At 47.2% G+C, this 15460-nt stretch overlaps 1 protein-coding gene and 1 long non-coding RNA gene across 2 annotated transcripts in view; both read right to left on the reverse strand.

Moving 5' to 3' along the window:
- LOC132592741 (uncharacterized) overlaps positions 1-2730 on the reverse strand; it is a 3936-nt gene extending 1206 nt beyond the window's left edge. The window contains exons 1-2 of the long non-coding RNA XR_009558244.1: positions 2661-2730; positions 1632-1734 (exon numbers count right to left, since the gene is read on the reverse strand). This is a non-coding gene — a long non-coding RNA (uncharacterized LOC132592741). The remainder of the gene's footprint in view (positions 1-1631; positions 1735-2660) is intronic.
- An 8945-nt stretch (positions 2731-11675) lies between these two features.
- LOC118078892 (ATP-binding cassette sub-family A member 2-like) overlaps positions 11676-15460 on the reverse strand; it is a 58872-nt gene continuing 55087 nt past the window's right edge. The window contains exons 23-24 of the mRNA XM_060279411.1: positions 14064-14270; positions 11676-12615 (exon numbers count right to left, since the gene is read on the reverse strand). Of these exons, the coding sequence (XP_060135394.1) occupies positions 12580-12615; positions 14064-14270 (243 nt within the window). The 3' untranslated portion in view covers positions 11676-12579. The remainder of the gene's footprint in view (positions 12616-14063; positions 14271-15460) is intronic.

The following is a 15460-nucleotide window of genomic DNA, read 5'->3' on the forward strand; positions in this document are numbered from 1 at the left end:
GTAATCCAGAAACACCTGGAGGGCACCAGGTCCCCAGGTCTCACCTTAAGAAAACCTTAATACTCCCCCCCCCCAAAAAAGGTTAAATCTGATATTATTCTTGGCTTTCATTACAACATGAATTAAATGAGGCTTTGGGTGAGGTGGAGTGAGTTTGCTTGCACCCCTTATGACTTGACTGGTGGCGAATGTATGGTTGTAGCCCCCCAATGTACCGGTATGTTGTGACCTGGGGATCTTTGCTTGTTTGGCATTAATGGATGCAGACACAATATCCAATACTCAGTAGAATGGAGGGAAAGTGTTATCTTCCTCAAAGATTTGTAGGCAACACACATACTTTTTTCACCACTGTTCCTGCATAGTGCAAACCAGTAAAATGCACCCTCCAAAGGCAAATGAAGAAAATAATAGGCTTTAGGGGGAAAATGTCCTCCATGCTTTCCTAATTACACAGAGCCAATTGAATGTCTTAATCTCCTATCAAATGTTAGTCAGTTGACACTAGTGAGTCATCTATAGATTTTAATTTCAATAAATAGGACTAAGTAGAAGGGACTTCTTGTTAAAACAGATATTTGCTGAACATACAGATTTTGCTGAACATTCACAGTGGATGTGCTTTGAGAGGTAAGTGTGATAAAAAGTTTTGAAGATGTGTATGACACAGTTTCTAGTAAACAGATAGATATATATGGTCTTTCAATATAGAAGGAGACCCAATATAGAAGGAGATATTCCATAAAATATAAGGTATCTTTTTGGAATCCAGTCCATGCACTAATTCGGGATATAAAGAATACACTTAGATATATTTTATATGGTTGCTTCATCTCCCCAAATTTTATTTTCCCCAAATTTTATTTTCCCTATTCCATGCACTGTGGTGCAAACATGGTGTTACACCCACACACCCCTGCCCTGAACTGAATGGAGCAGTAGCTGTGATGCAGTGGCTGCTGCACATTTGAAATCCTGCCATCGTCCTATATCTACAGATTTTCAACCATTCTTAAAATGCAACTAGGATTATTTTATTTTGTAAAATACAGAGCCATTTTGAGGAGATCAGACTTAAGAGGGTTTTGGTTTTTTTAAAAAAAAGAAGTCTGCTGAGCTGAGGGACGCAAGACTGATATTGGCACAGCCATTTGACAGGGGTTGTAACACTGTCACGCTTACAGGATTCTTCCCCAACCTGGTGCTCTCTAAATGTTGCAGGACTCCAGTGAAGAATATTTAATATATAGATTCTCTCTGAAATTTGTGTGTTTGTGATGTGTGTGTGTGGTGTGTGTGTGTTTGTGTTTGTGATATGTGTGTGAGAGGGGGGGGAGAGGGAGAGAGAGTTATGAACTATTCAGAGAGGGTTCTGTGTCCATGACTATCTCTATCTCATAGAAATCACCAGCTCTTAAAGGTGCTTTACTATGGCTCTATCGACTTGTGCAGCTCCTGTACCAAGCTAAGCTCACTGTATCTCTAAGTACCAAGGGTTTGTTATCAGCTAAACTCACACTAGAGTCAACGAGGGTCTATCATTCAGAACACTACTGTTCAGAGCCCACCACTGACCACAGTCAAGAACCAGATTTCTTAAAATCTAAAGCTGACAGAACTACCACACTTACCGGCACATTCCACCACTTGGCGTTGTCTTGGTGTTGAACTCCAATTGCCTTCATCCCTGAAGGGTAAGTGGTGGTTGAAGTCCAATATGTGGAAAGCTCTAGTCTGAGAAAGACAAGTTTATAAGCTCATAATATAATATAGATTAGGGTTGCCATATTTCAAACAGAAAAGTTGTTGAGGGGTTCACTAAAAAAAGTTTAGTTTTGCCCAAATTTGTTGAGCTTAAAATGCAATTTTTGAGCTATTTCTGTGGGAAATAGGCAAAAATGACACTGTCAACGTGGGCTTACATATGTCCGGATTTTCCAGGACTTTTTTGGCCGATTTTTGCCCAGACACTGCTGACGACTAAAGTATTATCTGACGAAGTGTGCATGCACACGAAAGCTCATACCAAAATATAAACTTAGTTGGTCTTTAAGGTGCTACTGAAGGATTTTTTTTTATTTTGCTTCGACTCAGACCAACACGGCTACCTACCTGTAACATATTCTATTTGGCTGAGTTTATATTTGGTTTCCCCAAGGCCTTAGCGGAGGACCATGTCCAGCCCTGCAAAACACCATTTTGCTTCCCACCCCAGATGAGCTTCCTTAATTTCCTGGGGTTTGGAAGCTGCCTTATACCAAGACAGTCTGTCCTGACACAGGTTGGCAGCTTCTCTCCAGGAACTTCGGGCAGGAGAATCTTCCCAGCCCTGCCGGGGCCTTGAACCCTGCATCTTTCCTCACACAACCATAAACCGCTCCATGATCATGCTGCTCCCCTCAAGGCAAGGTGGCTTCTCACAACCCCCCCCCCACAACCCCCCCTCCCAGGGCCCTTGGTGCACACGGGAAGCCAACATGCCCCCCCAAATATTCCATTTTCTCCCTTTACCAGAGAATGAGTTCCATGGGGACATGGGGGGCGGCGGTGGCTTAGTAAACGCAGCTAGACTGGAGCTGTAAAAGTGGGGAAAGTTCAGCGTCCACACAGAACTAGGAGCAGAAGGGCGAGAGGGGGGAGGGGGGAGGGGGGTCACTCACCGTCTCTCTCCACGCGCTGCCTTCTCACAGCTCCCTTCGCAGCGCTACAGCTCGTGTGGAGCGCACGTGCCTTGTCCTTGCTCCTCCCCCCGCCTCCCTGTTCTGGGCTGGGGCTTGCAGGTGTGGAGCGCACGTGCCTTGTCCTTGCTCCTCCCCCCGCCTCCCTGTTCTGGGCTGGGGCTGCAGGTGTGGAGTCACGTGCCTTGTCATTGCTCCTCCCCCCGCCTCCCTGTTCTGGGCTGGGGCTTGCAGGTGTGGAGTCACGTGCCTTGCCCCTTTCTGGGGCCGGCCAGCTGGCAGGGCATGGAAGGAGCAGGGGAGGGGAGAAGGGTGGCGATGAGCAAGCCCGGCTAAGCGGAGCTTCCCTTTACCAGACAATGAGTTCCATGGGGACATTGGGGGGGGCGGTGGCTTAGTAAACGCAGCTAGACTGGAGCTGGGAAAGTTCAGCGTCCACACAGAACTAGGAGCAGAAGGGCGGGAGATGGGAAAAGGACGTGTGGAGCCCACGTGCCTTGTCCTTGCTCCTCCCCCCGCCTCCCTGTTCCGGGGCTGGGGCTTGCAGGTGTGGAGTCACGTGCCTTGTCATTGCTCTTCCCCCCCCCGCCTCCCTGTTCTGGGCTGGGGCTTGCAGGTGTGGAGTCACGTGCCTTGTCATTGCTCCTCCCCCCGCCTCCCTGTTCCGGGGCTGGGGCTTGCAGGTGTGGAGTCACGTGCCTTGCACCTTTCAGGGCATGGAAGGAGCAGGGGAGGGGAGAAGGGCGGCGATGAGCAAGCCCGGCTAAGCGGAGCCTCGACTGGCCGTGCTGCCTGAGGGGGGGGGGCATGATGCCGCTGAGGGTGCCCTGCCCAGCAGACAAGGGAGAGGGCAGCGGGTGGAGGCAACGGGTCGTCTCTTTCAATTCCTATGAGCCATAGTGCGATTGACAAACACCCATCCCATGATTAACCCATCAATCGACATGCCTGCTATAGCCGGTCCTTCTACTTGCTCTGCTCTGGCACCAGCTCTGCTGAATTCCTCCCTCCTTCTGCCTACTGCCTCCATTCCCTGCATTTTCAAAGTGCAGCAGTGAGTTGCGAGTTCCAGTCCTTATTTATACAACAGAGTGGATTTCTACAATCCACACACAAAAAGGACTTCTCAGGTTTAAGTTTGCAGAACTCAAAACAAAACAGAAACACCAGGAAAATAAATCACAAGGGCAGGGAAGAACAGCCAAATGAGAAGGGAGCAGACTTAGTGACCAGGGAATGCTGAGTGCTGAGGTCAAAATTCAGGGCCGGTGCTAGTAGGGTTTTTTGGGAAGAAGGTAAAACGCGGATCTACACGGATCCTCAAGGATCCTCCACTTTTTTTAAAAAACAACTCCAACAAATCCAGTGTCATATCACATCTGGAAGCCACGACTACAGACTGGACTACAAAAAACTGAATTTTAAGTCTCTCTAATGTTTCAATTTCAAGCAAATCAAAATCTTATTTTATGTGCCTTTTCCTTTGCAAATTTTGTTAACAGTTCCTTCAGGTCAAGTGCTGATGCTTCAGCATGTTCGATTGATATAGTTGTCTATACCTGGGACCCTCGAAATGTTGCTGGGTGGGTAGGCAGGGGCTAGTGAAGCTGGAATCCTACAACCAGTTTGTGGAAGGCTGCCCTTTAACAACCAGACAAGTTTTCCTTATCTAGATCTGACAAATCTAGAGGGAAGACACTGAGGAGGAACAACCACAATAGGACTTGTGACAGTCTTTCTTGACACATCAGGACGGTCACCAGAAACCTTCCTAGTGTCCCTCCCCAATCCCCTCTTTTCTTCATAATGTTTTACAGTAAACCAAGTGTAGAGAATATTTGTTTTGCCATTTGAGCAAATGCAGAGCCGAGCTGGATGGAATAGCCAGTTCTAACACACCTAACGTGATCTGCTCCATCAGAGACTTGGAAGGCAATGTGTAGGCATTGAGAGGGTCATTTTGCTGTTCTTTCAAAAGGAAGGATCCCTATAGTTTGGTCCTTGTCATCATGGAAGGTGGAAGAGCAGCCCAGGGGTGAGAAAAGGGTGATCAGTTCACCCTTTCTGGTTGACTATCTTCACAGGCTCCCTACACATTTTTAAATATGGACATCTGAATTGTCCTTTGGAGTTTGTTACTACTTTCCATGGAGACCATGTTGGAGAAAGAGAATTGCACTCTGGAGATGGCCAGTCGAGAGGAAGTACTCAAAGAGTACGATTCCTGCCTCACTCCTCTTCTGATGATTCTTCCTCTTCACTGTTGTCCACATCCTTTGGAGGAGGAGCCATTTTCTTCTGTTTAGGCAGGCTTTTAACGTTCTTGGCGAGCTTCACCATAATGGTGGCGGGTTGTGTCCGGATGTCTAGTGTGTCGAAAGAAGCCTCCGCTCACTCCTCTGGTGGACCCTCTTTTGACTCGTGAAGAGCGGAGGCTGCAGCTAAGGGACCCCCCATCCCACCCCCAGATCAAGGGGACCCTCAGGCATACACAGTAACTGCTGTCTCCTCTCAGGACCCGGCTTGGAACATAGATGATGGGTGATGGGAGACAGACTGCCTTACAGAAGCCAGACACAAACCATTTTACTATTTTGAGAATCTTTCTTTCAATGCCAGTTTCAGTTGCCTCTAATGAAAGGAGTTTTAGCAAACTAAAACAAATAAAAGTGACTAACCAACTTAAGTATCATCAGCATAGAACAGGCATCCCCAAGCTTCGGCCCTCCAGATGTTTTGGACTACAATTCCCATCATCCCTGACCACTGGTCCTGTTAGCTAGGGATCATGGGAGTTGTAGGCCAAAACATCTGGAGGGCTGCAGTTTGGGGATGCCTGGCATAGAACATATGCTAGCTTCTAAACTTTGTTATAAATACATTTGCACCTTAACATCTCGTATTTAGTGCTCTTTGGTGGGAATTAATACAATATGCCAATGATAATACAGTCATACCTTGGTTGATGAATGGAATCTGTTCTGGAAGTCCGTTTGACTTCCGAAACATTCACAAACCACGGCATGTCTTCCAATTGGCTGATTGGTCCTGGAAACAATGCTGACAGCCAAAACCGACGTTTGGGTTTCAAAGAACGTTTGCAAACCGGAACACTCACTTCCGGGTTTGCAGCGTTCGGGAGCCAAAATGTTCAAGCTGCAATGTGTCAACCAAGGAACGACTGTAATTTAAGCAACTTAATGCCTGAAGTGAACAGGAATATCTGCCTGGCACGGAGCTTTATGGTGCAGCATATATATTGTTCTTTTGTTTTTAAATTTCCCCCAACCTCCTCAGTCAGTTTGATTCTGGCCTTTAATATGTAACAAGAATTTATTTATCTCAGCAGTAAAAAAATTTTATAATGCTATATGTTGATGCAGTTTATATCTCCTAATTCTGAAAAAAATGCATACTATTTATAATATTTTATTACTTATTTGTTATAAGTTATTTTGGATATTTTGTTGTGTAAATTAAGCTGGAAATCAATATTGTTTAAAAATAAACCTTTGTATTCAAATAATATACTGCCTACTTTTTATGCCCTTTATGAACACACGTGTTGTGTGTGTGTACACAAACACACCTGGCGGGGGTGTGGGTGTGCCAAATTCAGCCCTCAGTAAGGAGTCTGTTCCGCTTTGTTTGCAAGATGAAGCACGTGGTCAGGCGTTTGGGGGAGGAAGCTTTCTTTGTTTCGATCGACTGCCTTTTTATTATTGTTTTGTCCCAGAAGCAGTAGCTCTGGTGTGTGTGAATGATCAGGTGTCCTCTATTAATCTTGCCATTCAATGGTTTTTGAACGATGCTTCCCTCCCCCACCCACAGAACTTTTATTTTATGATGACGCATGTTACCTACAATGGTTATTTTATGATGGTGCATGTCACCTACAATTGTTAGAATTGGTTACTGTATTCCCCCACACACACACACACACATTGTGAGGAGCTCACAATTGCCTCCCTTGCCTGCTAACATCAGGGATCGGCCTCTTGAGCAGGGAGAGAGAAGCCTGCCTTTAGATACAGCCACTCAGTAAGGTCATAGAGCAGGGATCGGCAAGGTTTACTTCACCTGGGCCAGTTCACTCCCGCAGAGATCGTTCAGTGGGCCGGATCGCGTCTGCACAGGTGTGATTTTTGGTGTATGTGCATGTGCAGATGCAGATGCGACTTCCGGCACCGCGGAACTCGTGGTGGGGACTCGCCGAGTAGGCAGCTCAGTTCGGGGGCGGCTTGTGGGCCGTTTAAACGACCCCCATGTGGTCCGTGGGCTACAGGTTGCCAACCCGTCATAGAGCCTGTTCTGCTGACCAGCATCTATCCCTCTGCTTGGACACCAGAGCACAGCTAGGTCAGGGAGGGAGCCAGCCAGCCAGAAGGTGAGAAAGGGGCTCCTTCTATAGGAGGGGAAGGCAGCTCAGTGTGTAGCCTCCCTTGTAGACCTTTCTATGCCAAATGTAGCTGCTTAGAATCATAGAATCATAGAGTTGGAAGAGGCCACGAGGGTCATCCAGTCCAACCCCCTGCCAAGCAGGAAACACCATCAAAGCATTCTGGACATATGCCTGTCAAGCCTCTGCTTAAAGACCTCCAAAGAAGGAGACTCCACCACACTCCTTGGTAGCAAATTCCACTGCCGAACAGCTCTTACTGTCAGGAAGTTCTTCCTAATGTTGAGGTGGAATCTTCCTTCTTGTAGTTTGAATCCATTGCTTCGTGTCCGCTTCTCTGGAGCAGCAGAAAACAATCTTTCTCCCTCCTCCATATGCTTAAATGGCTTTTGAGCAGGCAAACATTTTAGTGATTATTTTGTACTGGCAAACAGTGGCATCTCTGGTTATGAACACTTCTGGTTACAAATGCTTTGGGTTATGAGCTCCACTAACCCAGAAGTAGGTGCTCCTGGTTGAGAACTTTGCCCCAGGATGTGAATGGAAATTTTGTGTCGAAGGTGCATGTGCGCAGCGGAAGACTCCATTAGCAAAAGCGTGCCTCAGGATAAGAACGGTTTCTGCTTAAGAACGGACATCCAGAACAAATTAGGTTCGTAACCAGAGGTACCCCTGTACTGTATATCTTGATCACGTTGGTATTTTAGGAGTTAGTGTGTGTACACACCCACCCACGCACCACATATATATACATATACATATACATATGTGTGTTTGTGTGTCTCACCAAAAATTCCAGAGCATCATGGGAAACATTGGGACCTCTTTCTCCCCACCCAGCATGCTACTCAAGTGATAAAAACCACCGATTTCAAGACAACCTCTGCACTGTGCTGAAATGAAGAGAGAATGGAAAAAAACTTAAGTAGGGTCATGTGTGTGTTTGTATGTGAGAGAGGGAGAGTGTGCTTCAGTTCTGGTACTAACAAAAAATTCCTGGGTTAAATGTGTGCTTGGAGGCAACTTATCCCGCAACTGTCTACCTTTCTGAGCCACTATATCTTACCAAATTATTATTATTATTTATTAAATTTGTTTACCACCTTTCATGCAAGGATTCCAGGGAGGTTGACAACAGAAATATATGGAATGAAGATACAAAATACATAACGAAACAAAAACAATCCAAACCCCCCTCCCCAATTAAAAAAGCCATACAATGTTAATTAATCAGCTGAATGCCAGTTCCAGCTGGCAGACTTCAAGGGTTCTCATGAGTAGCAAAGCATATTCCCCTCAGCCTAAAACCTGCCTATCCCTGCTATAAAGCACCCATCAACCACCTGTTGGTTATTATATTTTTATTAAAACAAACATTATATTCACATTTTGTTTGTCTGGTTTTTTTTTTTTTGCTTGCAATATACAGGCTCTTGAAAGGCCCTCGCCAACAGCCGGTTCTTCCCATGCAAACCATTTGAAGGGAAGGACTCCAGCCTGGTGAGGCAAAGTACATGAAAAGGTGGCACATGTCAAGGGGAGACTTGAAAGAGAAGACAGCCCGGAGTGTTAAGGCAGAGCAAGAATCGAAGGAGCGCAGACCCACCCAGGGCAGGACCCGGAGGATTCTCTCAGTTCGCGTGCTCCTCCTCATGGATGTGGGTGAAGCTTCACGTTTTGCTCCACACTTCCAAGGTGCATTCTTGGCAGAGCTCAAAAACAGGAGATTCCACGGATCAGGTTGTTAACCAAAAGCTGCCCGAGATGTTAGCAGCTGAAACTACTCGGGTTTGGGGAACCTGCAATAAAAGCCCCACTCCCCAACTCTCATGCATGCAGGGGTCCCCTTTCTTTGGATCTTCCTCCCCTCAAGATTGTGTACACACCCACACAACCCTAACCATTTGAAGGGAAGGACTCCAGCCTGGTGAGGCAAAGTACATGAAAAGGTGGCACATGTCAAGGGGAGACTTGAAAGAGAAGACAGCCCGGAGTGTTAAGGCAGAGCAAGAATCGAAGGAGCGCAGACCCACCCAGGGCAGGACCCGGAGGATTCTCTCAGTTCGCGTGCTCCTCCTCATGGATGTGGGTGAAGCTTCACGTTTTGCTCCACACTTCCAAGGTGCATTCTTGGCAGAGCTCAAAAACAGGAGATTCCACGGATCAGGTTGTTAACCAAAAGCTGCCCGAGATGTTAGCAGCTGAAACTACTCGGGTTTGGGGAACCTGCAATAAAAGCCCCACTCCCCAACTCTCATGCATGCAGGGGTCCCCTTTCTTTGGATCTTCCTCCCCTCAAGATTGTGTACACACCCACACAACCCTAACAAAAATAAATAAAAACCTTGCACTTGCTCAACATACACTGAAATAAATTATAAAAATCAAAGCCCCCAAATCCTCAGATTTTTTCCAAAATGCAGTTTGTAAATCAACACATCCTGCGTGTCCAAGTGGCTCAATTTGGCAAATTCTGCTCAGCTGCTTGGGGGTGCAGGTCAAGAAGCGGCTTTAAACCAGCTCCAACTGTCCATCCATCTTCTCCTGTATTGCCTACCAGACGAAAATGAAAGGACAGTGAAATGAGACAGATGCACATGTGTGTGAGTGTGAATCCTAGAGTTGGAAGAGACCACAAGGGCCATCCAGTCCAGCCCCCTGCCAAGCAGGAAACACCACCAAAGCATTCTTGACATATGCCTGTCAAGCCTCTGCTTAAAGACCTCCAAAGAAGGAGACTCCACCACACTCCAAAGAAGGAGACTCCACCACACTCCTTGGCAGCAAATTCCACTGCCGAACAGCTCTTACTGTCAGGAAGTTCTTCCTAATGTTGAGGTGGAATCTTCTTTCTTGAAGTTTGAGTAAGGAACCAGGGAGCTGCCAGGTACCAACGGATGGCCATCAGACTCCAACCAGAAAGGCCAAGATAAAAAGGCCCACACTTAAAATGAAAGGCACAAATACAGGATGGGTGACACCTGGCTTGAGAGCAGTACATGTGAAAAGGATCTAGGAGTCTTGGTAGACAACAAACTTGACATGGGTCAGCAGTGTGATGCAGCAGCTCAAAAAGCCAATGCAATTATGGGCTGCATCAATAGGAGTGTAGCATCTAGATCTAGGGAAGTAATAGTACCACTGTATTCTGCTCTGGTCAGACCTCACCTGGAGTACTGTGTCCAGTTCTGGGCACCCCAGTTCAAGAAGGATACTGACAAGCTGGAACATGTCCAGAAGAGGGCAACCCAAATGGTCAAAGGCCTGGAAACGATGCCTTATGAGGAACGGCTTAGGGAGCTGGGTATGTTTAGCCTGGAGAAGAGAAGGTGAAGGGGTGATATGATAGCCATGTTCAAATATATGAAAGGATGTTATATGGAGGAGGGAGAAAGATTGTTTTCTGCTGCTTCAGAGAAGCGGACACAGAGCAATGGATTCAAACTACAAGAAAGAAGATTCCACCTAAACATTAGGAAGAACTTCCTGACAGTCAGAGCTGTTTGGCAGTGGAATTTGCTACCAAGGAGTGTGGTGGAGTCTCCTTCTTTGGAGGTCTTTAAGCAGAGGCTTGACAGGCATATGTCAAGAATGCTTTGATGGTGTTTCCTGCTTGGCAGGGGGTTGGACTGGATGGCCCTTGTGGTCTCTTCCAACTCTATGATTCTATGATTCACTACCATAGAGCTGGTGCTGGTGTGTGTGTGTGTGGTTACTCAGAGAATATGCAGCACTCAGCTGGCTGGACTGCAATTCTTCAAAGGCAAACTCCAACTGATAAGTTGTGACTGTGAGAGAGGCTAGACCTGGGAGGACAGCCAGCAGCAACTCTACCTAATTTTTCTGGTCCAACACCTCCCGCATTCTGTGCTCTATTGCTACAATGAGTGTGTAGCTCAGGTTCAGCTCAAGAGTACCTTCACTAGAGGACTCCCTACAAACCCCAAGACAAAACTGCAGGCAGGGTGTGTGTGTGTGTGTGTGTGTTTCCAGCAAAGGACCCAGGCTGGCCCAAGTTCAGCTGAGAAGAAGCCCTCTCTCCACACCTCCAGCACTCAACTCCGCAAAGCTCCACACTGGAGGTTTCTGCCTTCAAAAGCTTTAGGGGGTTTTCAGCCAGGAGGAGCAGAAGCATTAGTTGGGTGCTTTGGGTGGGTGGGTGTTGTTGTAGAGAGCAGCACTGCAGGATCATTCATTTTGTAAAAAAAACAGCAGAAGAATCCAGGCCTAAGTTAGAGTGAGCAGAGACGGAGGGAGTGTGTGATCCTGTACAAACACACCCTTGATTCAACAGCATTTGCCAGCTCTGTAAGAAGCCACCAATCTCTTTTTTTTTTTGTCCCACGTTAAATGACAAAGGAAGAAAGAGGGGGAAGGAGGGCCTTCCTTGCAAATAAGCCCTGCTAGAAAGCAGCCCCCACAGTCCACCCAAACAGCCCTCATATTTGGAGCGCCATTCTGATGAAGCTTCTCCCCTCTTTGAAAAATATCCTCCAGATATCCCAGAGGCAAGTTGTTTAATTAGCTGGCTGCTTCGGAGTCAGGAAACAAAGCTGCTCACCCCTCCATTACTGACCCCCCCCAAAAAAACAACCACCTTCCACAAAAGCTGCTGCTTGCCTTCTATCCCTGTGCCATACAGAGTGTGCTCACGTACGGTTTATGTGTGTGGTACGGAAGGTGTACTTCCCAGGACAGAGCAGGGCTGTGCAGAATTATGAAAACAGCAGAGAGCATTATTGGCTGCTCACTCTCCACCTTAGAACAAATCTACACCACCAGGTGCCATAGAAAAGCACTAGACATATCAAGGGATCCAACGCACCCTGGTCACCATTTCTTTCAGCTCCTGCCATCAGGACGGAGATATAGAACAATGCAGGCAAGAACGAGCCGTCTCAGGAACAGTTTCTTCTCGAGAGCGATTCTGGCCTTAAATGGAAAGCCTGGACTTTGAAGTCATCTTATTTGACTTGTTATTTTGTATTATATTTACTGTTTTTAATTAGGTTTTGTAGTAATTTTGGATTATGCGGAATGCTTTATCGGAGTGGATGTAGCAACCGAGTAATTTCGTTGTTCCCGCAAGGGGACAATGACAATAAAGATATCATATCTTAAAACACCAGAGTTCCATCCCAATTGACAACTTCCGGGCTCGGGAGGTCTCCGCCTCTTCTCCCGCTTCCGGAAAAATGCTCCCTTGAGCAAGCCTTTCCGCTCTCCTTGGAGACACAATCCAGGCACCACCACCAACTCGAGCAGTTCCTTTTCCGCAGGTCTTGCCAGCCACCAACGCGGAATTTGCCCAGATCAGATGCTTGGGCGCTGGGCCCTCTCACCACCTGCCTCTTGCAGTTGCCGACTACCGCTAGACGAGAGGTTCGATGGAGGTTGTGGGGGGAAGGCCAAGGAAGGTAGATGTCAAGGAGGGGGGTGGGGGTAGGCGGAGTCCATGGTGGTTCCAAAAGCCAAGGGAGGGGGTCGCACCCTCTCCACTCCTCAGCAGAGCGTGTCGGTATTGAAGGAGAGCTGAGCCTGCGGGGAGACGAGGAAGATATACAAAAATAGTACGATATGATTTGGGACATGGCACTTTCTGGAAAAAACTGGTGCAAGGCCCTGGGCTAGAGGGAGGGGGAAAAGAAAAGAGAAACACAAGGGGCATCTACGGCTCACAGGCGGCCATTTATCCACCTGATGCTACAGTCCAACTGCCTTGCTGGGTAAGAATCACAGGACCAACTGCGGTTGCCACATTCCATAAGAGATGGCGACATGAATGCCTTCCTTTAATTCAGTGGCTCTCAGAGGGTGTGGCAGGAGAGGATGCCAAGTGTGGTGGAAGATTTTAGGAGGATGGTGGTGCTAGAAGCAGAAGCAGTTGCCTTCTTAATCTCTCTTCTTCCCTCCTCTCTCCTCCCCTGCCAACATGGAAGGAGCGAGCAGAAATGAAAGGGAAGCGATACTCATGCTCAGCCGGCTGCTCACAGCAGCATAGCAGCCCATCCAAGGGGAGAGTGCACATTGCAGGGCAGCTGAAGGAAAGCGGTGCAAGCTGTTGACTGAGAGCAGCTACTACAAGCCCAAACAGGAGACACCTTTTTTTTTTTTGCTGCAGCCGCCTCGGGCTCCTGCTTTTCACAACCCCCCCCCTTTAGCCACAGTTGCATGCTAGGTCTCCCCACTGTAGGAATTGGGGGTGGGGGTGTGTACCATTGAGTAGCACCAGAAAAAAGCATTGAGTAGAGTATAGCATAGCATGCTGTCAATATAAAAAGATGAGAAAAGCTTATTTGTGTTGATGAGGAGACGAGACTTTCTTTATCTCAAATTAGACTCTAATATAAATGAGACTAAGGGACCCAGGTGGCGCTGTGGTTAAACCACTGAGCCTAGGGCTTGCTGATCAGAAGGTCGGCGGTTCGAATCCCTGTGACGGGGTGAGCTCCCATTGCTTGGTCCCAGCTCCTGCCAACCTAGCAGTTCGAAAGCACGTCAAAATGCAAGTAGATAAATAGGAACCGCTACAGCGGGAAGGTAAACGGCGTTTCCATGTGCTGCTCTGGTTTGCCAGAAGCGGCTTTGTCATGCTGGCCACATGACCTGGAAGCTATACGCCGGCTCCCTCGGCCAATAATGCGAGATGAGCGCGCAACCCCAGAGTCGGTCACGACTGGACCTAATGGTCAGGGGTCCCTTTACCTTTTATAAATGAGATTACCCAGCCAAAGCAAGCTCACACCTCTCACTCAGTCTGTAAAATGGGTCAGAACAGGGGGGGGCACAGGGATGAAACCTGCCCTCTCCACAGTATCTTGCCTCGACCCAGGGGGACTCTGATGCTCAGGGGGATCTGAAGGGGGGCTATTACCCTCCATTTCACAGACTAACGCACAGCAACGCGTGCAGGGCCAGTTGGTTTCAAATAAGAAGAAACGAAAAAGAAAATAGTATAACGGCTGCCACGAGAGCAGTCCTCTCACCCGCTCCTCTTCAAAGCTGATCAGGCCCTCGTCATCTGATTCCAAGTCCTCGGGCTCCTCCACCACTAGGGCCCGCAGCTCAGTAGGGGCCGCACGGGGCAGCAGAAGGTTTAGCAAGCGCTGGAGAGGTGATTCCATTGAACAGGCCGGGCTGGTCTCCTGCTGCTCTAGGTTGTCACTCTGCTTCTTAGCGAAGTTCACAAACACCTGGGGATGGGGAGGAGGAATCATAGAATCCTAGAGTTGGAAGAGACCCCAAGGGCCATCCAGTCCAACCCCCTGCCAAGCAGGAAACACCATCAAAGCATTCTGGACATATGCCTGTCAAGCCTCTGCTTAAAGACCTCCAAAGAAGGAAACTCCACCACACTCCTTGGCAGCAAATCCCACTGCCGAACAGCTCTCACTGTCAGGAAGTTCTTCCTAATGTTGAGGTGGAATCTTCTTTCTTGTAGTTTGAATCCATTGCTCCGTTTCCGCTTCTCTGGAGCAGCAGAAAACAATCCTTCTCCTTCCTCCATATGACATCCTTTTATATATTTGAACATGGCTATCATATCACCCCTTAACCTTCTCTTCTCCAGGCTAAACATACCCAGCTCCCTAAGCCGTTCCTCATAAGGCATCGTTTCCAGGCCTTTGACCAGGAGGAGAAGAGCATATATATTATCCAGGAAGGTAGCCGTGTTGGTCTGACGCAGTCAAAAAAATAAAAAAATTGTCCAGTAGCACCTTAGAGACCAACTAAGTTTGTTCTGGGTATAAGACGTGTGCACGCACACAAAAGCTTATACCCAGAACAAACTTAGTTGGTCTCTAAGATGCTACTGGGCAATTTTTAAAAAAATTTCCCGTCTATATACAGGTGAAACTCGGAAAATTAAAATATCGTTGAAAAGTGCATTTAATTCAGCAATGCAACTTATGGTTTTTTAATTTTTCTTTTAATTTTGGCAAATGCTTTCTTTTGGAAATTCCACAGGAATAAAACAAATCGTTACAATCATACAAAAATAAACATCGCTATGACATTTCATTAATTCCATTCCATTTATAATTGACCCGCCTAACGACAAATAATTACTATTACAACCAATCAAGGCTTGACATACCTTGCTTTGCATGTCATGCATCTATCTCATATATTGATTTCACCTTTTAAGTTGCATTACTGAAATAAATGCACTTTTCGACGATATTCAAATTTTCCGAGTTTCACCTGTATGTGGAGGCCTCATTAGCTCTCACAGTTTTTCTCCCTCTCGCCTAACAACAGAACCCAAGCCCCCGCTCTCCATGAAATGGATTGGCAAGGATATTCAGGAGAGACACAACAGCAGACTGAGTACATGTCACAATGAACATGCTCCCCCTCCCTCAAATACATGTTTAAACTG

The sequence above is a fragment of the Zootoca vivipara genome, chromosome 10 (genome assembly GCF_963506605.1).
Source record: "Zootoca vivipara chromosome 10, rZooViv1.1, whole genome shotgun sequence".
Taxonomy (NCBI): Eukaryota; Metazoa; Chordata; class Lepidosauria; order Squamata; family Lacertidae; genus Zootoca; species Zootoca vivipara.